The 22,247-nt window shown below is 41.1% G+C and overlaps 1 protein-coding gene across 3 annotated transcripts in view; it reads left to right on the forward strand.

The window, feature by feature from the left end:
- Positions 1–21,382, forward strand: part of ATP9B (ATPase phospholipid transporting 9B (putative)) — a 233,069-nt gene extending 211,687 nt beyond the window's left edge. The window contains exons 17-31 of one of the 3 annotated variants that reach the window (XM_056854816.1): positions 2,231–2,392; positions 5,179–5,271; positions 6,839–6,922; positions 7,795–7,965; positions 10,736–10,834; positions 11,350–11,439; positions 13,237–13,381; positions 13,905–13,969; positions 14,984–15,139; positions 15,273–15,337; positions 15,929–16,037; positions 17,561–17,618; positions 18,345–18,548; positions 19,511–19,543; positions 21,241–21,382. In XM_056854816.1, coding sequence (XP_056710794.1) covers positions 2,231–2,392; positions 5,179–5,271; positions 6,839–6,922; positions 7,795–7,965; positions 10,736–10,834; positions 11,350–11,439; positions 13,237–13,381; positions 13,905–13,969; positions 14,984–15,139; positions 15,273–15,337; positions 15,929–16,037; positions 17,561–17,618; positions 18,345–18,548; positions 19,511–19,543; positions 21,241–21,377 — 1,671 coding nt within the window. In that variant the 3' untranslated portion in view covers positions 21,378–21,382. Of the gene's footprint in view, positions 1–2,230; positions 2,393–5,178; positions 5,272–6,838; positions 6,923–7,794; positions 7,966–10,735; positions 10,835–11,349; positions 11,440–13,236; positions 13,382–13,904; positions 13,970–14,983; positions 15,140–15,272; positions 15,338–15,928; positions 16,038–17,560; positions 17,619–18,344; positions 18,549–19,510; positions 19,544–21,240 lie in introns of those variants that run through there. The other 2 variants (XM_056854817.1, XR_008933488.1) reach the window with 2 other exon arrangements.
- The last annotated feature ends 865 nt before the right edge of the window (positions 21,383–22,247 follow it).

Raw genomic sequence — 22,247 nt, forward strand, 5'->3', positions numbered from 1 at the left:
TTATTTTGTTCTTCTCTTATATAATTTTTTACTATATTTTTATTTTTTTGATAGTTACAGTAATACTTGGTGAATCCTGTAACATGCCTTTCATACTGGCTTTTATTTCTGGCATGCTTAAACAAACCTTGTACTTAAATTACTGCACACTGGGTTCTTCCTTCATTTCTTACCAATTTTCCCCATATCCTGCTACACACTTAATGATCACATTTGGAGGCAGCTCTGTTTGCTTGTCTCCTGATCCTTTTCAGATCAGCATCCAGTGCTTAAAATTCCTTCTAGATGCCAGCGTAGGAAGGCATGTTCTGTCTATGTACGCCTAGGCACAAAGTCTTTACATTCCTGGATATTTAATTTAAAAAAATACTTGATTGCATTGAGTGATTTTCTTATTCTCTGTTACTTCTTCACTTGCTTAACTGCTTTGCTGGTTACTGAATTTTGGATACCTGGTGAAGATTGACCAGGACCAGAGGCTAAAGGGATCATTGTGATTTTTGTAACCATATATGAATTTTTTATTATTATCTGCAACATAAGAAGATCCCTGCTGGATCAGACCAGTGGTCCATCTAGCCCAGCATCCTGTTTCACACAGCAGCCAACTAGTTGCCCTGGAGAGCAAAGAGGGCATAAAAGTCAAGGCCCTTTCCTGCTACTGCTTCCCAGCACTGATAATCAGTGGTTTGCTACCTCTGGATATGGAGGTTCCCTTCAGTCACCCTGACTAGTAGCCATTGATGGATCTTGCTTCTATGAACCTGTCTAACCCTCTTTTAAAGCCATCAATGCTCATGGCCATCACTGATCCCCGGCAATGAATTCCACAGTTTAATTACTTGTTGAATAAATACATTGTTTTCTTTTGTTCATTCTATTCCCAACCTGAATAATTGGTATCATCTGCAAACTAGACTACTACACTGTTTGGCCTCAATTCAAAATTGTTTTTGAATAAATTGAACAGCATCGGTCCCAACACCAATCCTTGTGGCACCCCATTGTTCACTCCATTGTGAGAAGTCCATTTATTCCTACTCTTTGCCTCCCGCCATTTAGCCAGCTTTTAATCCATGAGATGAGCAGTGTATGTTGTCTACTAGATCGCCCTTAAGAGAGCCAGTGTGGTGTAGTGGTTAACAGCGGTGGACTCTAATCTGTAGAACCAGGCTCAATTCCCCCCTTCTCCACTTGAAGCTTGCTGGGTGACCTTGGGCAAGTCCTGGTTCTCTCAGAACTCTCTCAGCCCACACGGAGGCAGACAATTGCAAACCACCTTCGAACGTCTCTTGCCTTGAAAATCCTACGGGGTCGTCATAAGTCAGGTGTGACTTGATGGCACCCACACACGGACGTAGATCACTTTTATCCACAAGTTTGTATTTGTTTGTGGTCCCCATCCCTGGTTTACAAATCAGTAAACATACATGAACTCTCTCATCACCTGGAAAATGTTAATAGTAACGTTGAGACTACCAAGCTTGCCTAATGTTGTACTTGCAATGGCATCCATTCATTGTTGTTAGTTCTATAAAACATTATGAAGCAACGAATCTTTAGAAATTGAAGCACCAAAAAGTAAAGCACTAGGAAATTTTATCGAAAAATTTCTCCCCCAAATTTCTTCTGTCATCTGAGATAGAGGGTTTATATAGTACTTAGGCGAGCTGTGATTGGCTGCAAACCTGGTATCCTAAACGGCTGTGGATTGGATAGGCATGGTGGGAGGACTTCAGAGCAACGAGACTGCTTATTCTTTTGCTTCTTCATTGGCATAATATTATGCCAATGGCTGAGAGAGAAAGTGGGCAGAGGAGCCTTAGGATGCCAACTAAATCCCACTTCTCCCTGGTACACTCCTGGTGCTGCCCATTTCTGGCCCCTGCACCGTTCTAGCTCTGGCAGATGTATACTGGTATAGCCATCAGTATGGCACTGTGTCAACACAATAATTTAGTTGTGCCTTAATGTTGTAGAACAGTTTACTGAAAACTGTTGGGAAAGAGATCAAATAGCTTTTTATTTTCCTGTTTGTAGTGAATTTATAATCATATATAGACTATAATCCTGAAATTATTTTGTTTATAGGGAAATGTTTATTGGATTTGCTATACACAATTCAAATTTGATTGTGGTTGGGGAATTTAAGTTTCCAGATTGTCTGCAATGAGTATATTTCTTTGTTTAGTATAGTGTAATAATTGATAATTGAAATGTTTTTGTCTAGGTAGCACTGGTGCAGTGGACAGAGAGCGTTGGCCTTACTTTGGTCAACAGGGATCTTACTTCAATGCAGCTGAAAACCCCTGGTGGGCAAATTCTGACCTACTACATTCTGCAAATTTTCCCTTTCACATCTGAGAGCAAGCGGATGGGAATCATAGTGAGAGTATGTTTTGTTAATATTGCATCTTCGTCCTAATTTGCAGCTTGTGTTCTATGAAAGTGTGCAATTTTTAAATGTACATGGTTTTTCAAAAAGAAATGGCAAACTATATTAAAAATGCAAAAATGTCAATTTTGCCTCATTCCTCCTCCTCACTGAATCCCTCAGTGGCACAGATAAGGTGACAGTCATGCAAGCTGGTTTCTGAGTTGATTTTCCTTGTGTATGTGTGTGATATATATGAGACATATTGCTCTATATCCTTAATTTACAGGTGTTGTTGTCTGAAGCTAAAATTCATGTATTATTCTCATCTTATTTATATTAGAATTTAGACTGAAGAATTTTATAGCAGTAGTGAACAAGTAAATAGGTTTAACAGTGACAGAGGATGATTATACAAGCTTGATTATAATTTGCAAAAAGAGATTGAAGCTGTACTAGAAAAATGTATTAAGACAGAAGTGATATTTTTGTTTAAGGGAAAGATACTTAAAATCTCTCCCCTTTTGTATAAATAGAATATTTTTAAAAACCCTAAAACCTTATCCATCAGAAATCTGGCAGTACATAGTGGTTCCACCATTTAATTTATCACACCACTTAACCAGTTTCCAACAGTGCATGTACTCTCATGCTGCTCTTTATATGTGCAGATGAATTTTTCTTGCCCACACAACTACAGGCTTACTACAGACTTTGTTGCATGCTCTTTATTTATTCATTTAGAGTATTTCCAAGCTGCCTCTTCAGAGTCTGCTCAAGCCAGTTTACAATTAAAAACCTCAATACTAAAATAAGCCACTGGACATATGCAACAAAAAACTATCCACAAAACAGAAACAGACCGTTAAAAAGCTGATAAGGTAAAACCCTAAATCAGAAGCCTCTGTTAAAAAGGTGCATTTTAGCCTAGCACCTAAGAGAAAGCAAAGTAGGCATTCCAAAGGTAAGATGCCATGATAAAAAAGCCCTGTTTCTAGGTGCTACTAGGGGTGTGCATTCAGATACACCCGAGCTGATAATATACCTGAAAAATACCTTATCATCAAAGTCAGTATTTACTCAGACCAGCAGCGACTCTCCAGGGTCTCAGGCAGAGGTCTTTCACATCACCTACTTGCCTAGTCCCTTCAGCTGGAGATGCCAAGGATTGAACCTGGGACCTTCTGCATGCCAAGCAGATGTTCTACCACTGAGCCACAGTCCCTCCCATTGGAATTTGGGAAATCCAGAATACTGATACTTTTCAGATGGAATATCCCCCAATCTGAAAAATACCAATTTTTTTTGTACACCCCTCGTCGCCATCCACCTCTCTTTTGAAGGTGGGGGCACACAGAGCAGGGCTTGAGAGACAGATCTTTCCAGGTGGTCTGGACAGTATGGGAAGAGACGTTCCTTCAGAGACACAGGTACTCTTATACGTGTTCACTTTTGTGCACAATGCATTTCACTGATACTTGACGGGTAATGCGAAATATTTTAGGATCTTCAAAAGTATTAAATACCAATAGTGCCTAAATACTTTTAACAAAGAACAACACTAAATTCAGTTTAAAATATTGCTCTCAGCACTCTTACCTCAGTTATTTGTAATAACAACAGTTGGAGTGAGAGGTGGGGATGGCCGCCAAATTCCTTTTGGATTGCTCACTTTCCCCAAAATAGTTACCATTCCATCTTCCAAATCTTGTATAGCTTATTATTTGACACTGCAGCAAAGTGCTGTGTTTGGCTGGCATATACCTCAACGATGGAGAGGCTAAGATGTCATATTATCCTGAGATATAAGTTTGAGTGATTATTTTAAAATGATTTGTATAATAATACAGCGGAAATATCTGGGGGACAGTGAGTGCAACACCCAACACCCACATGGCAAAGATCGTGTTTGTTTTCTCTCTCACACACACACACAAACACATATCTTTACATGTTTGCATAGGCAGGGGAGTGAAATGGGGTAGGGATGACTCTTGTACATCCTTCCTGTGTCCCCACCCAGCTCTTCTTTGTGCCCTGCAAGTTACTAATGAGCAAGAGTAATTTTAGTTGGGCAGAGAGGAAGGGCTGAAGAGTGCAGAGGTCAACTACCATTCTAAGGTCTCATTTTGCTATCTACGTGCGTGCTTGTATGTGCCTGTAGGTACAGAAAGGAGGGAAAACATGGCGCTCTTGAGCCTTATTGGGATATTTTGTACTGAGTTATTGTTACCTGTAGTGTGAGTTGCTTTTTCTGTCCTTGGGCCTGCGGTAGGGTTGCCAAACTCCAGGTAGTGGCTGGAGATCTCCCACTATTACGACTGATCTCCAGGCTATAGAAATCAGTTCACCTGGAGAAAATAGCCACTTTGGAAGGTGGACTCTATGGCATTATACCGCAGTGAAGTTCTCCCTCTCCCCAAACCCCACCCTCTTCAGGCTCCATCTCCAAAATCTCCAGTTATTTCCCAACCCAGGGCTGGCAACCCTACCCTGTGGGCCTCTCGGACATTATTGGTCTTCCATCTTTCGGCCAACATCCTTGTCGATTACATTTATTTATAGGAGCCAGTTATCAAGTTTGAGTGCCATCACTGTGTTAAATTGGATTTGTAGTTTTAGTTGTATATTTTAATGTTGATGTTATATTTATAGTACATTGTATATATTATGTTGGAAGCTGCCCTGAGCATGGCAGTGCCGGGCAGGGTGGGGCACAAATATAATAAATAAATAAATGCATGTGTTCACACATACCATAAAGACATAAAAATGAGTCTATACACTTCTTTTTTAAAATGCAGGATGAATCTACAGGTGAAATCACGTTTTACATGAAAGGTGCAGATGTTGCCATGTCCTCTATTGTCCAGTATAATGACTGGCTAGAAGAGGAGGTAAGAAAGTTCAGTAATAACTGTTTCTGCTTGGCCCCCAAAAAGTTAGTACTTTATTCTGACATAAAGAAATGTTGTGAAACTGTGAACAACAGAGTGATGGACTTAAAAGAAGTTTTAATTTGTTGAATATTATTGTAAAGGGCGGGGAGTTAGAATACCATGCCGTTACCTAGAGTTTCCCAACCTTTGGGACTGGCTGTGGGAGGGGCGCAGGAATTGCACAAACATCCATTTTCATAGATCTCTATCCAAGCCATAGCCCAAGATCTAAAGAGTTTCTCTAGGCACACCCAAGAGCATGGATTTTTTTTTTACTTTAAACAGATATAACTGAAAATGAATTTAATTTTAACTTGTTACATGTATGTGGTTTTTACTGTAAAAGAAGGTATGGAGGAATATGTCTTCACAAACTAGACCAAATGTGTTGTACCACATTGTTGTTCTAGACACCAGCAATTGTCTTAATTTGACCTTACATATAGACAATATGGTAATGTGATGATCACACGATGCATGTTCATAATGGTATTGGCAATATAAATCAATACCTGCTTCAGGCAGTTTGATTTAATCAGGGACATGAATAAATTAAACTCCCTGAAGACCTAATAAAGTGTCATAAAAATTACTTTTGCGATAATGATGCACAATTAATTGTAAAATACTTGGTTAATTTATTTAGCATTATGAGGTCAAATCGATAAGTATTTTGCACTAGACAGACAGCACCCTTTTTAAAGAATCGTGAACATAGCTATTTCGTATGACTTCCAGTGCTGGTGTTTTAATTAACAAAATACGTTTAATGTCAGATCATATTTATGTGATACTAGTTGACTTATTACGCATGTGGATGTAAGTCTCTAAAGCTGATTTCAAAATGTAAAAATAAAATTAAGATGAAACGTATGGATGGTTAAGAGACATGTAAAAAAAATTCAATGAATCACAGGATTTTGTTTTCCTTAAAGTCAGAAGATTAATTGCTCTGAGTGAGAATGTGCTGGGATTAGAACACTTTGATTCATTTATTATAGTGTATTTCTTTTCCCTGAGCACTTTGTTCCAGATTCAGTTTAGATGTTTCACACAAGCTTGGCCCTCAAAGGGGAGAGAAGGTTCCCACGGGACCACAAAGAGCTCATGACATGGGTCTAATCCTGGTTCCCTGATTTCTCCCAATTCCGTGTTTTTGTGTGTCCCTGATTGGGACAGAAGGGAGGGAGCTGTTTTATAATATTGTTCCGTAATGGCAATTAATCTCCTTGTTGGTGAAGGAGTGTTAAGCCTTATAATTTATATCCAGAATTTCTAATAGTCACGTTAATTTGCCTTTTTTTTTAATTTGGAGCTTTTCTGAGATCTACCCCACCAACTGCTCCACTTCATTGGCTGCTGCTTTGGGGAAACTCACAACGTGGTAAAGACACATTATGCACTTCGTTGTGCTTAACTTTACCATGGCAGATAGCTGAGAGAGGGGTCTTGCACATTAATTGCTTATTTTGTGGCCTCAGAGGCATAGCTGTTTTATTGTTCTTTATTATATTTGTCATAATAGTGTGGTAACATGGCAAGAGAAGGACTGCGCACGCTGGTGGTTGCCAAAAAATCTTTAACAGAAGAACAGTACCAAGATTTTGAGGTATAAATGGAAAAAAAAAACTATACCGATTCAACTTGCATCCAAGTAATGCAGAACTCATGAAGAAAAGTACTATTTAAGAAGCTGTTTCTGTGAATTTTATGTGTAACGTCTGTTTAATGTAGACAATTGATAGGCAAGGTCCTCCATGCTCTCTCAGTCCCACCTACCTCATAAGGTGTGGGGAGAGGAAGGGAAGGCAGTTGTAATCCACTTTGAGACTCCTTATGGTAGAGAAAAGTGGGGTATAAAAACCAACTCTTCTTCCTTTGTGTTGTTCCTAAGGGAAAGGGACAGGGGGAAAGTGGTAGGTTTCTCAAAGAGTCTTTCCCACTCAGCTTCCAGGTGGCCCCCTTTTCACCCAAGCCGACAATGCAGCTCCGAAAGGTGAGGTATACTTGGAGAGGTGTAGAATATTATACATTACTGTATAAGATTTGTTAGTTTTAAGGTGCCGTAGGACTCATTGCTTTTGCTAGTGCAAATCAACCACTGCTACTTGTCGGGAAACTGTTAAGGCAATCTTTCCCTCAAATGCTCTCGCTTCATTGTTATCAAGCTGTGGACATCCCAAGCAAGAAATGTATGAAAACTTTCTTTCTTTCTTTCTTTCTTTCTTTCTTTCTTTCTTTCTTTCTTTCTTTCTTTCTTTCTTTCTTTCTTTCTTTCTTTCTTTCTTTCTTTCTTTCTTTCTTTCCCTGCTTTGCCAAGGCACTATCATCTGTTGCACCGATACAAGCGTTTTGCCCAATCCTTTTCTAACCATTCATGGTTTAACACTTAATTGTTAACAACTGCTGACATATTCAAAACCTTTCCTATCTATATAGCAGCCAGCAAAATAAGATTTGACTGTGTCTTGTTGCAAACAGAACAGATATAACCAAGCAAAATTGAGTCTACACGACCGAGGCCTCAAGGTGGCTGCAGTCGTGGAGAGTTTAGAAAGAGAAATGGAATTGCTCTGCCTCACCGGAGTTGAAGATCAACTACAGGCTGACGTTCGGCCAACTCTGGAGATGCTGCGAAATGCTGGAATAAAGGTACTTATTCAGTTATAGGCTGTGAATGCATTTGAATTTGTTTTCTGTATATGGTGGATTCGTTTCCATAGATGACTGACGATCCAGTTGTACTGACATGTGGGAAGTAATAGACATTGGAGCATTTCGAAACTGCAGAATAGGCAGCAGAACAAGAAAAGAGAGCCAGCGTGGTGTAGTTAAGAATGTCGAACTAGTATATGGGAGACCTGGGTTCAGACGTCCACTCTTGCCATGGAAGTTTGGTGTGTGAACTTGGGCCAGTCACACACTCTTAGCCTGACCTACCTCACAGGGTTGTTGTGAGGATAAAATGGAGGAAAGGAGAATGATGTAAGCCACTTTGGGTCCCCATTGGGGAGAAAGATGGGGTATAAATGAATTTAAGTAATTAATGTAAAAAAGAAAAGCAGGAGCCTGGCTCTGTCACCGCTGTGTTGTTATTTGAATATAATAACAATAGTCATCTCTTCACACACACCCTAATATAAATACATATAAACTTTACCTCAGTGCTGGTTTACCTGCTCCACAAATGTGTAGCAGCCCCCCCCCCCCATTATTTTTTCCCGTGAAACATTTCATGTACAGGCTAATTTGCTTGTGAGATGGTCATCACATGTAAACATCTCCCAAAGCTTAGATGGGAACCACAAGAAACTCTGGTTAGGTAGAAAGTAATGTTTAAGCACATGTCAGAGCTTGAGAGTTTCAGACCTTTACTTGAGTGCTTTCCTCAGGAGTGAATTCACTGAGAGGAAAGCTACTGCTGAATCCAGACAAGCAATATATAGATAATAAAATTGTCTTCCATACCTGGATGATCTGTAGGTCAGCAAGATGCTTCAATTGCACTATATAAATTCAGAGTATTATGATAATATTAAAGATGCACAAGAGAACATTAGGCAATAAAGATATGTTAGCATAAAGATCTTTAAGGAAACAGTGATGATATGCTCTATTCCTACTATTACTTTCTTGTTAGGGAATGCCATTAAAAGCTTCTGTTTGAATTCAGTCTAAAAATGTCTGGCAAACCATTCTTAAGAGGCCAGCTGAGCAAGGTGTTACCCGAAATGCTCTTTAAATGGGGAAATTAGCTGAGCAATCAGTAACTATAATATTTATTTATATAGCGAGATGCAGCCTATGTATACCGAAGCCCATTTCTGTGACCTTAGAATAATGACGGAGGCAAAGGATTCCAAATTAAGAGAGTTTATGTAGTTCCCGCATTCAATATAGCACTAAACACATACATTCAAAGAATCTAGGAATAACAGGTGGTAGGAAGAGACTTTTGCCATGTGGCAGGCAGATTACGGGATATACTACACCTTTCTTGTAGAGGAGTTGTCCGTTCTGAGTTCCGTGGGTTATGGGGGATAAAAAGGGGACGGGGAACCCCCGGTATGTTCAAGCATGAATGCCCACTCTGGCAGAGTGCCAGGCAGTATGGAGGGGAAGGCCTAAGGGATCGTCTGGACTTTCAGCAGCTCAGTTATACTGTTTTCTGGGGTGGGGGGAAGGTGATTGGATTATCCAGGTGGTTCCCAGTGTGACAAAAGAACTAATGGTCGGCTACCTGGGTGGGGAGAGGGTGATTTGGAAACCTATTCTAAACACAGTGACTTGTGCAACCCCAGGAGAAACCAGGAGTCTCGCTGATTGGCTTTAACAATCTAAAACAATAGGCACGATCTTGCTAATGTCCGGGGATCGTTATCTCAATGTCTCTGAATGGCTTTGCTTAACCAGCGTCCGATGATGCGGGGGGGGGGGTGTTGGTGCAGGCTACATGCCTGGGCATCTTCCCTGACATGGCTTCTGCTGGAACAGAGATGCACAGGAAATGGAGTCCCTCTGGCTCACTGGGGAGGTTGACCTTGCCTCTGTTTCTCAGCTGCCGGCGGCCCAGGATACACAGGAGCGGCCATGTCAGTTTCACTCGCGTGCAAAAGCCTTCCACATAGCGTTTAGGGGCTAGGCATGCGGCTGGAACAGTGGTGGCCCGCATCTGTTTGGGTTGCCATGACTAGTCCTGGAGATTGGCACCTGTGGGGCTTACAATTGAGAATGCTGACCTTGGAACGTGCTCAGGGAGGAGGCTGTGGCTCAGTGGAAGAGCCTCTGCTTGACGTGCAGAAGGTCCCAGGCTCAATCCCTGGCATCTCCAGCTAAAAGGACCAGGCAGTAGACGATGTGAAAGACCTCTGCCTGAGACCCTGGAGAGCTGCTGCCGGTCTGAGTAGACAATACCAACCTTGAGGGACTAGTGGTCCGATTCTGTGTAAGGTGGCGTCGTGGGTAACCATGTGCTCTCCTTCGTTTTGCTACTGTTCTAGAGTAAATCGCAGTCTCGGGGGCTTCTTGCAGGCAGATGAGATGAGGATAAGCCTAGACTCAAGCGCTGCCATTTCTGTCCTCATTTGCTAGGCTCCGTGTTTCTGCTCAGCAAAGGAAATGGCTAGCAGGGGAGTGATCCAGATATTCAGACTAGATGAAATCGTGGCCTTTCTTATATCCGACCAAGCTGTCTATGTCTACTTGCACAGAGCTCAGGGGCAGGACCCTGCACTTTTTCCCGAGCAGAATTGGCAACATGACCCTTTTGATTTTTGTTTAAGGATATAAGAAAAATTCTTTGTGACTGCATAGAGTGATGAAGCCAGTGCTCAAAAAGATAGTGATAGTTTTTTAAAAAAAAGAAAAACGGGAACGCACTAGGCAAGTAGTCAACTGAACAAACTCTAAAATTCTCTTACAGATATGGATGCTAACAGGTGATAAATTGGAGACTGCCACTTGTATCGCAAAAAGTTCTCACTTGGTATCCAGAACGCAAGATATTCATATTTTCAGACCTGTAAGTATAGCTACACAAAATTTTGTTGTGGGGTGTGTGTGGTTGTATTAGTGTTGCTGATACAGCAAAAAGTGTTCCTTTGTTTAATGCCTATTTGATAGGTATACTAAAAGATTTAATGCCACTGTGTTGAAATATAGTCACTGATCTAGAACACTGATGCTGTGTCATGGTCCTCTGAAGGAAAGTTCAGAATGTAGAACAGAGGGTCGTAAAAGAGGTGAAGAAGTTGGGGGGAAATGCAGCTCCTTGGCCTGCCTTGATTTGCCACAAGTCATTTATTCTCTGTCTAGCTAACACACCAATGAGAAAGTTGAAGTTGTTGCAGGGAGGGGAGGAGGAATGTGCTGCTGACAGATGTCAGTTCTCTGCCCCAAATAACATAAATTCCTCAGAGGTCTGGGGGGGGGGGGGGGGAACCAAGAACTTGATTACAGCCAAATGTAGTTGTTCATCCATATAAATATATTTAACAGCTTCACTTTCAGCTTCTGAATGTTTCCTTTTAAATTAAGGTAACCAGTCGTGGAGAAGCTCACTTGGAACTGAACGCATTCAGAAGGAAACACGACTGCGCTTTGGTAATATCTGGAGACTCCCTGGAGGTAAAGTCCTGCCTTTTGTCAGTTTACAGTGCTGTTAATTTGTTGTTGTTGTTGTTAATAATGATAGCCCCACTCTTTCTGTACCCTGGAAATGTTTGTCCCTAAAGAGGCTGTCGTACTTTGATCACATGAGAAGACAAGAGTCACTGGAAAAGACAATCATGCTAGGAAAAGTTGAGGGCAGCAGGAAAAGAGGACGACCTAACAAGAGATGGATCGACTCTATAAAGGAAGCCACGGCCCTCGATTTTCAAGAGCAAGGCTGTTAAGGATGGGACACCTTGGAGGACATTGATCCATAGGGTCGCCATGAGTCGGAAGCGACTTGACGGCACTTTAACACACACACGTTGTTGTTGTTGTTGTTATCATTATTAAAATAGAGTCAGCCCCATATAGCCAAGAGGGGACCTGAGCAACATCTCTGACTGAAAACATTCTATAACTTGTGTTACCCTGTGGAGCATCTAACACTATAAATTCAGCCAGATTGAGGAGCAGGGACACCCTGTGTGCCGCAGTGTCTGTCCCTAAAGAGGCCTGTTTGCTTTTCTCTCACTAAAAAATACGAGGAAGTTTCTTGGAGCGGATGCAATGTTCTGGCCGTTTTACAGTTTCCAGGGTCTGGCAACAGAAGAGAGCAACCCTCTGAGGGTCGCAGCCTGCTAGACAGCTCTCCCGATAATACAAATCGTGGGCAGCTGTCAGTTGCGATGGACAGTGGTGCTCGTATACTGCACGGGAACCCCTAAAGCAGCTTGGTAGGGAGGTTTACGAATTATCGTTCTCTAAGGCTCCACTGCATTTGGTCTGTGGGAAATATATAACAGAGTACTGACCTGATGCTACTAACCGTATTTTCCCTCACCCTGTGAAACTGGGACAAGGATTACTGCTTGGGGACCGGCAGTCAGAACAGGCTCTCTGGACAGATTGCATAGTGCCCTAACTCTCTGAATGAGAACAGTGCTTAGGGGCTATAAATCACCATAGCTTGTTTTTTTTTTTTCCTTCCCTGCCGCTGTAGGGGCAGGAATGCATAAACCTGTAGTACTTTCCACTAAGACTGTTCAGTAAAAAAGGTTGCATTAAGGCTTTATGTTAGAACCTGTTTTAGGGTGTTGCTTTAATTCAGAATGAATGTGTTCTCATTTTCACACCCATTCTTTGCATGTATGGCAGAATGAAAGGGCAGAACGTGGGAAGAAACTTATTTAAAAGAGTGTTGCATCTCAGATGACTCTATTGCGGAATAAATAACTCATATCATGTATTGGCTGTGACCCTGTCAACCCTGTTCTTGTGACACTCTGATATTTGTAAAATCTTCATGTGTTACCTAGCATGATCGTCAAACGATATTTTTTTTGCTTAGTCCAAGTCAATTTTTATCCAAATTGGCCCCTTTGAGTAACATGCTGGTGTAACATACACCAGGGTGAGCAGGGTTATATACAGTGGCCATGCTCTAAAGAAGGGACAAGTGTGTCCTGCCAGAGATGCACTTGCTACTTTTATCACAGTATGATAACCATTGCAGAAGAAACAAGCCATTACTTAAGCTTCGCAGTAACTTCTCTCACTCCAGCAGTGGTAGTTGCTGCCACAGAATCAGCTGTCTTCTACATGTTACCAGCTGTGATTGTAGTCCATGATGACTAGTAACTCTAGATTTGGTCATAGTACAGAAAGTGATCCTGCTTTCAGCTAAGTGCTTACCCCCGTGTCAGTCAAGCTAAAAAAAAAACTGCTGGAATTCTGTGGACTGTCAAGCAAATCGAATTCTTCTTTGTCTAGGTCTGTTTGAAGTACTATGAACATGAATTTGTAGAATTGGCATGTCAGTGTCCGGCCGTAGTGTGCTGCCGATGTTCACCCACCCAAAAAGCTCACATTGTAAAATTATTGCAGCACCACACTGGAAAACGTACATGTGCAATAGGTAAGCATCAGCTCTAGTTTCACTCTGATTGGCAAATTAATGATATATGTTTACAGTACTGAAAAATAAATTTAATTGAAGTTAGACTGGCATGGCAAGACTTTTGTAATACGCTTTTGTAATACGCTTTTAATAATGACTTGGGTCTTAGATGCCCTGTCTGCTCACAGTAAGCACTTCCAGTTGCAGAAAGGGGGGATTTTAAGCTATTACCCCTCCCTTCACTGTTACCCACCCCTTCCATCATCCTGATGTTCCTGGAGACCATTGAACACAGGGTCTTTATTTCATTGTATATTCTTTAAAGTATCCTTTATATATAGACCAGAAAGTGAAGAGAGAGGTATGTAAACTTTCTTTGAATTAACTTGAAAACTGAGACAGCAAATCTACTTTTAACCTAAAAGTTAATTTCAGTTACTCATTAAAATAATTCAAAGTAACACAGAATTCTGTTAATGAGTGTTTAAAAGCTGGCTAGAACAATCTGAAATATGTGAGTAAACTTTTCACACATTTCCAGGTGATGGAGGAAATGATGTCAGTATGATCCAGGCAGCAGACTGTGGAATTGGAATTGAAGGGAAGGTATGTCGTTTGGAGATTGAATTAAATGTGAACTTAACAGTAATGTATTGGAATCACTCTGTTGAAATGGTAAACATTGAGTGAATGTATGTCTCAGTCATTGGAGTGTTGTGATTACAATTGGGAAAGTGTGTGTAATGTTTTTAAAATCATTATTTTCAGGCTTGGAGATGCTCATTGTTAATAGACTGTATAAGGTGTAGCGGTTAAGAGCAGTGGTTTGGAGCGGTGGACTCTGATCTGGAGAACCAGGTTTGATTCCCTACTCCTTCACATGAGCGGCAGAGGCTAATCTGGTGAACTGGATTTGTTTCCCCACTCCTACACATGAGGCCAGCTGAGTGACCTTGGACTAGTCACGCTCTCTCAGTCCCTCCTACCTCACAGGGTGTCTGTTGTGGGAAAGGGAAGGTTGTGGGGAAGGGAAGGTGATTGTAAGCTGTTTTTATTGTTCCTTAAGTGGTGGAGAAAGTCGGCATATAAAAACCAACTCTTGTTCTTTCTTCTATAGCTTAATAACCATGTATGGCTCCTCCAGGCATATAAAAAAATCTGCAAGGAGGGGGCACACTGGACTAAAGTAGTTTTTTTTCTATATATTTTTAAATGGGGGCTAACCCCCTTACCCCAACAACAGAACACCAACATCTGTGCGTGCACAGATATCACAGAACAAAGAACGTTGATGGGCATTTTGGGTTGCTGTAGCAACCGATAATGGTCCATGACAACAGAATGAGGTGGGGGAACCAGGAGTGGGGGGAAGAGGGAGTAAAAGGCATCACTGCAGGGCAGTTTGACGGGAAGGAGAGCAGGGGGGTAGCAAGTGGTTTGGAGCCAGAAAGAGTAGAGAGCTGGAGATGGAGGGTGCGGTGAAGCACAGGCAATCGAGAGGGTAAGTGGGGGAAAGAGTGAAAGGAGAAAAGAAAATTTTCCTCCTTGCTTACGTTTTCGTGGTTTTTTCTCTCGTATAATTTTGTTAGTTGAACATGTGGCTTGTTTTCCCCAATCTAGGAGGGAAAGCAGGCTTCCTTGGCGGCCGACTTTTCCATTACACAGTTTAAGCACATTGGCAGGCTACTGATGGTCCATGGTCGCAACAGTTACAAAAGATCGGCAGCACTTGGTCAGTTTGTCATGCACAGAGGCCTTATTATTTCAACTATGCAGGTATTTAATTCTTCTCACTTGGATGGGAAATGGTTTCTGGAAGTTTTTGCTCTAGTAATTTGAATAATGTCCACATGTAGAGTGATAAATGTCTGTAACAATTCTGATGTAATTAATTATGTTCTTTCTCCAGGCTGTATTTTCTTCAGTCTTCTATTTTGCGTCTGTTCCTTTATACCAGGGTTTCCTAATGGTAGGGTAAGTAAAAGCTACAGTTCTTGAAGAAAAATTATTGCAAATATATATATATATATATATATATATATATATATATATATATATATATATATATATATATATTTTAGGGACGGTCATTACGACAGAAGCCTATTATATTCCTCAAATAGAGCTACTGAGCTGAACACCAGCATTCCTTTGGTGTGTCCCCCATGAGTTTTTCCCCCCTTTGGCCTTCTGGGCAATACGAATGTTTGAGAAAATCCATGTGGTGCAAAATTTACTACATGAAAGTCACTTTTGTGAACTGACGCCCACTGAGTCCTTGGCTTGGTTTATCACGTGGGATGAAAACATGCGTAAATTTCACTGCACCAACATGCCCTGACTGTCATTGTCTTCCCTGTTGTCAGTCAAGATCTCCTAGGCATACAGGGGGCAAAACAGAGGCACATATGCCCAGGATCAAAATTGTGTGTAATTGTGAAAAACGGGGGCAGTGGGGGGGAGGCCAGATTTGTACCTTGCACAGAATTTATGATTTTACTGGAGGAGGGAGAGAGTTAATGGTGTGAAGGTATGAATTAAAATAACAACTTTCCCCTCCCCAAGGTATGCAACCATATACACTATGTTTCCAGTCTTCTCCTTAGTGCTGGATCAGGATGTTAAACCAGAAATGGCACTGCTGTACCCTGAACTTTACAAAGACCTTACTAAGGTAAGGACATCTGAAGTGGATAAGGGTATGATTTTGTACGTGCAGTATTCTTTTTCTCGGTATGAAGCTCTGAAGGTACTAGGGGAAGAGCAGATGCCTTGAAGATCATAATCCTCGAAATCTGCTGCTATTTCCATAGAAAACTGTTGTTGTTCACCTTCCCTTTCAGAGAAACAGGTTCGCTAGATTAAAGGTACAGCTGTGTCTACTGCACCTGCTGAAATGTTTATAATTGTACAGACAGTGTTTTCAGAATTGCCCGCCTTCGCTTTTATTGTCCCAACCTCAAAATTCCCTTAATAATCCAACCTCTTACATTTAGCAAAATTCGCCACAGTTCAGAACTCTACAAGATTTCAGCTGCGCTTACGACAGCTGCCCTTCTGTGTGGGGGAAATGCTTCACAGTTGGAAGTCACGGCACATGGATACAATCCAACATACAATCCAGTGTGTTGATTTCAAGGGGAAAGTGAAGTGCGAATATAGATTAGATGGCAGGCACTGTCAGTAATCAAAAAGTAACAGCTCCCTGATAAGAATGACTAGAGCTATTTTTTTCAGATAGAATTGTAGTTACTGCACAGACTTAAAAGTAATGATGCCATTCATTATCTTCTAAATTTGAAACTCATCCCCCCACCACCACCACCACCAAGTTTAAAGTAAATGTTTTAGGGTTCAGTGTTAATGGCAGTCAGTAATGTAACAGTAGCCTGTTTTTTTTCTAACAACCAAAAATTGCTTCAGACTTGTCATCATTCTCCCTTAATTGTAATTCTTAATAAACTCCAGTGGCTCTGGGATTTAAAATCTGGCTGTGGCGAACAGTGAACGCAGGGTTCGTTATAGTCTCTTCCTGAGTTTTGGAGCAAGCGTTGCGGTTGACTCCTACCAGCTTTTCGACTGGTGCAAAATCCAGGAGGAAGAAGTAGTGTTGGTTTTTGTATGCCGAATTTCTCTACCACTTAAGGAAGAATCAAGCCAGTTACAATCACCTTCCCTCCCCCTCCCCACAACAGACACCCTGTGAGGTAGGTGGGGGCTGAGAGAGTGTGACTAGCCCAAGGTCACCCAGCTGACTTCATGTGTAGGAGAGGGGAAACAAATCCAGTACACCAGATTAGCCTCCGCCGCTCATGTGGAGGAGTGGGGAATCAAACCCGGTTCTCCAGATCAGACTCCACCGTTCCAAACCACCGCTCTTAACCACTACACCACGCTGGCCCTTAAGAAAGACCATGGGATCTGCATAGACAAAAAAAGCCATGTAGGATGGAGCTGGGGGATGAGGTTGGGCAAGATGGTTCCTTCTCGCACCATCAGGAAGGCTCGTAGGATCCAACAATAACCTTTTAACTTCTTGCTTGCTGAATCTATAAAATAAAATGTTTTGCCTTTGTATGTTTAGCTCTTGGTTTATTTAAATAATTGGGTTTCTGTTATTAAAGTTATCAAATCGTGTTTATATGAAATCACTTTGTAAACATCGTATTAACTTACCTGCCTTTGCTATTCCTCTAGGGAAGATCTTTGTCATTTAAGACCTTCCTCATCTGGGTTTTAATCAGTATTTATCAAGGTAGGAGATCTCGCTGATTTTTCAGACTTTAATAATTTCTGTCCACTAAGCATACTGTTTCAGCTTCAAAATTAAATTTATTTAAAATATTTATTTAAATTCACAAAGCTTAAAATTTCTTGCATTTTGTGTTTCTTTCTGTTGTTTTATGAAGCTATGTTGTAATTCAATTCTGTTGTAATTCAATTCTGCTGTTTTATGAAGTTTATGTTGTAATACAAGCTAAATTGGGCTTTTTCCAGTGCATTGTGGATTTTTTTTTTTTGTGCTTTTAACATATGGAACTGGAAATAATAGTGCTTACATATAAATCATATTAATTTTCTTGATAGAATTATAGTTATATAATTCAAATTCTGAACTGTATCATTAGTCAAAACTATTATTTACCCTTTTGTTTAGGGTTGTTACAGATCAAGTCATAGCAGGGTGTCTGTTGTGGGGAGGGGAAGGGAAGGTGATTGTAAGCCGGTTTGATTCTTCCTTAAGTGGTAGAGAAAGTCGGCATATACAAACCAACTCTTCTTCTTCTCATAGGGAATTTAATATAGCACCATTTACAGGGAAATGTATTAGCTTAGTGTCGTTTTAACTGTTTTTAAAATTATTGTATGTATATATATCAGTGATATTAGCCACCCTGAGCCTGGTTCGCTGGGGGAAGGCGGGGTAAAAATAAAATTTCGAATCTGTTCTAATCTGTGATGTTATATATGCCCTTGTCAGGTGGCATTTTGATGTATGGAGCTCTCCTGCTTTTCGAATCTGAGTTTGTCCATGTCGTTGCCATTTCCTTCACTGCTCTTATCCTGACCGAGCTCTTGATGGTTGCACTTACCATACGAACGTGGCACTGGTTAATGGTGGTGGCTGAATTCTTCAGTCTTGGCTGCTATGTGGCCTCTCTTGCATTTCTAAATGAATATTTTGGTGAGTAGCAATCACTGGCATAAGCTGTCCTCCGCTGTATTGTTATAAGGTGTCATATAAAATTATTCGTCATTAATAAAAATGTTCAGGACAATATTAAATTTTGTCTAGATTGTATTCTGCAGTGTACATTTAGCTGAGGTGTTGATTGGTTACTGTGTGTTATGAAATGCAGCTTATTAAAATGAAATGACGTTTTTTGCACATAAGCATCAAACCTTATTCCAAGGACTCACGTGCATCCTTTAGGATACAACCCCTACACTAACAGTGCAATCCTAAGGGGGGGGGCAAAAGGGCTTTGGGGGCAGCATGCCCCAGTGTCGGCATAAGTGCCACTTGTGCCATCCAAATGTGCACTTACGCCAGTGCCAGGGAGCAGCTAGCAACACCACGCACGGACGCTGTTGCAGCTGTTGCAGCACTGTCCCTCCGGCACAAGGGTTCCCACTGGCGCCAAAGGTGGCATTCCCATGGGTGGGGCAGATTTTAGTCAGGTACCTAAGCCCTTTCGCCCCGGGAATGTCCCCTTTTGCCCGGTGTGAACTTAGACCAGCAAAAATTGTGTTGTTGCCCATGAAACTGCATACAGCCATTTAACGAGCTTTGGGGCATTTTCCTCTGCGGCTTGCTGGCCCTGCTATCCCATGGCTGTGCCATTCCCAGCGCAACTACCCCCCTTTGGCTTGCACTGCTTGCATCCAAATTTGAAACCATGTGGGGCACACAGGGCTATTTGCGTGCTTCTCTATAACGTGGCCTCTTAAGTTTGCTTTTTAATGTTTCACTTTGAGAATATGTTTCGGAATGTATTTCATTTACATATTAAGTCTCTAGGAGAGTAGTCTTCAGATACTAACTCATTTCAAACCTTTCAGTGCTTTCTAACACATTCCTTTTGTATACTCTTCCTTTTCCCTTGTTTTTCTATAAATCTGTCCTTTCTTCTTCTGTCGGAGCAGGTATAGGCAGAGTGTCTTTCGGAGCTTTCTTAGGTAGGTATAATTGCTGTTCCCTAAGTAAACTGCATCCCAGAGCACCAAAACTCACAAAATATTTATTATTCTGGCACTGGGAGAAAAAAAAACTAAGAGCCCATTATAGACTCTACTGATTATAAATACTTGGGTTGTCAATTGCATTAAATATTTTTTATTGGAAAGATTCATGTATTCGTTTTTTTTTTTTAAGTTTGCATATTTCACATCCTCAAAAGGGTGTGCTTTTTGAGAATCTTGAACAGGTCAGCTACAAATGAAGGTTTGCCATTAACTGGAAAAAAAGATGTCACTCATTGTTAGAAAGAAAGGCTATCTAAGAAATATTATTCTTCCAATTTGGGGTTGGTAAAAATATTCCCTGTTACAAATTAGGGTGCAAATATCTTAAGTACAGAGTGAATGTTGTGGAAAATGCAGGGTGGAAAGATATATTTAAATTGAGTTCAACTGAATGTCATATGTTTTTTGTAGTTTGAAGCATTGACAAAATGGCTTTGGATGCAAACTGCAGTGAAAAGACACCTTTGTAGCTTCTTGACTATACAATTTGAGAGAGGAAAGCAGGAGCTAGAGCACAGCACAGAGGTCCTTTGAGTGTCCCAAGACCTGTTGCTTTAACTGGGGCCGGGGCCAAATTTTAATTGGTGTGTTCAATTTAGTAGATTAACCATGCCACTTCATTAGGTAAAACTGCATCCCTGAAAAAGACATGTTGATGTAATTGATTACATAAGGTGAAATTCTTGAGCTGGCTTTGACAACGAAATGTTCCTCATGAGAACGCTGACCATTTGAGCCAGGCTGAGAAACTAATCAAGGTTAATGGGAAAAGAAAATTCGTGCATAAATCCGTAACATTCAGGGTGTTTTTTTGTTTGTTTGTTTGTTTGTTTTTAATTCCAAAGGTATCTTGTCAATATTGGGAAACGGGGGTGTGCAGGGAAAGTTGTTTCCTGCATAGTCAAAGTTGCCTGCTAGTTCATACCTGTGTGAGCAGCACTGGATCTCCTGGAAGAGAGACTCTTCACCACTCTTCTTTGCTTGTCAGAGCGGTTCCTCAGTAGAACAGGCTTCCTCGGGAGGTGGTGGGCTCTCCTTTGGAGGTTTTGAAGCAGAAGCTCAATGGTCATCTGACAGCAAGGCTGATTCTGTGAACTTAGGCAGATCATGAGGACAGGAAGGGTTTCATCAGTGTTTGGCTCTCATGGCCCTTTCTTACATTCTCAGAGAAATGCCGATCACCACTTTGGGGTCAGGAAGCAATTTCCCCCCAGGCCAGATTGGCCAGGGATCCTGCAGGTTTTTTTGGGGGGGGGGTTGTTTGTTTGTTTTTGCCATCTTCAGGGCATGGAGTAGAGGGTCACTGATGGTGTGGGGGGAGGCAGTTGTGAATTTCCTGCATTGTGCAGGAGGTTGGACTAGATGACTCTGGAGATCCCTTCCAACTCTGTGATTCTATTCTATGATTCTAGGTCTTGTCTTGGAGTGTCCTTCAGTTCATTGACAGGACAAACAGTTGAATGAAGAAAAACGTATTTGTAAAAATTCATGTGACATCAACTATATTGTAAAAATAGCCTGTTCCTGACACATTGTTGCCCCAAACAATAGTGATATTTATTGACCTTGCACAATGGTCATTCTCTTCTTCCCTGCTTTTATAACTTATTTTCCCTGGTTTATGTTCACAGATCTTGCCTTTATCACAACTGTGACCTTCCTGTGGAAAGTGTCGGCCATCACCGTCGTCAGCTGTCTTCCACTTTATATTCTGAAGTACTTAAAACGTAAATTCTCCCCTCCGAGTTACTCCAAACTTACCTCGTAAAAATGACTGAAACATCTGGCAAGGGGAGGATACACCTACGTGATTCTAGCTAGACGCTGCTTCTCCTCCTACGGCAGTCCGGGGTAAGTTAAACAGAGGAAAAGAATGACAAGAAAAGAGAGGAGCAAGCAGAGCACAAAAGCAACTGATAAGGAGCATCTGATAGATTCCATGGTGACCGATATTAACAAAACCACCCAGATAAGACAAAGTTCATTTTTGTGTATTTTTTAAAAATTAATACTGCTTCTGATTGATTTAATTACTACTGTAAAGGATTTATTCCTACTGCACTAATTTTTCTTCATTTGGGTCAGAAATGTCTCCCCTTCCCCGGTCATAATTTCCTAACAACCACATTCTTTGGTAGAAATGTTAATTCATTCCCACATACATAAATTGTAACAAACCTAGAAAACTGTAAATGCCATTGTCTGTATTTGCTGCTATATGTAACTCTGATATATGCACTATACGAATTATGTACAGATGTCTGCATAGCACAGTATTAGTTCGGGAGCTGCAGTTCTCTTTTCTGTCTTCTCCATCGCTCGCCACATTAAGACATGTGGATATCTTGAGTTATTGATAGCAGCCGTTCTGATGCACACGGGGGGCAAAAGTTGCACAAAACATGGTGAAAATACATTTCTGTACATAATTCTGCTGCGCCTACTGATCTGTATAGACTGCCAAGACTTCTCCTGTTCAGTAAATGTTTTGAAGGGTGGGTCCTACCCATTTTTGTATTTGTAAATCTGCAAATTTGTATTGTGAGCACAGCACTGGCCATTTCATATGTATAGCGGTTAGCCTTGTGTTACTTAATGGGAACAATCCACCAAGTGCTTTTTTTTTTTTTTTTTTTTT

The sequence above is a fragment of the Euleptes europaea genome, chromosome 8, assembly GCF_029931775.1.
Source record: "Euleptes europaea isolate rEulEur1 chromosome 8, rEulEur1.hap1, whole genome shotgun sequence".
NCBI classification, from domain to species: domain Eukaryota; kingdom Metazoa; phylum Chordata; class Lepidosauria; order Squamata; family Sphaerodactylidae; genus Euleptes; species Euleptes europaea.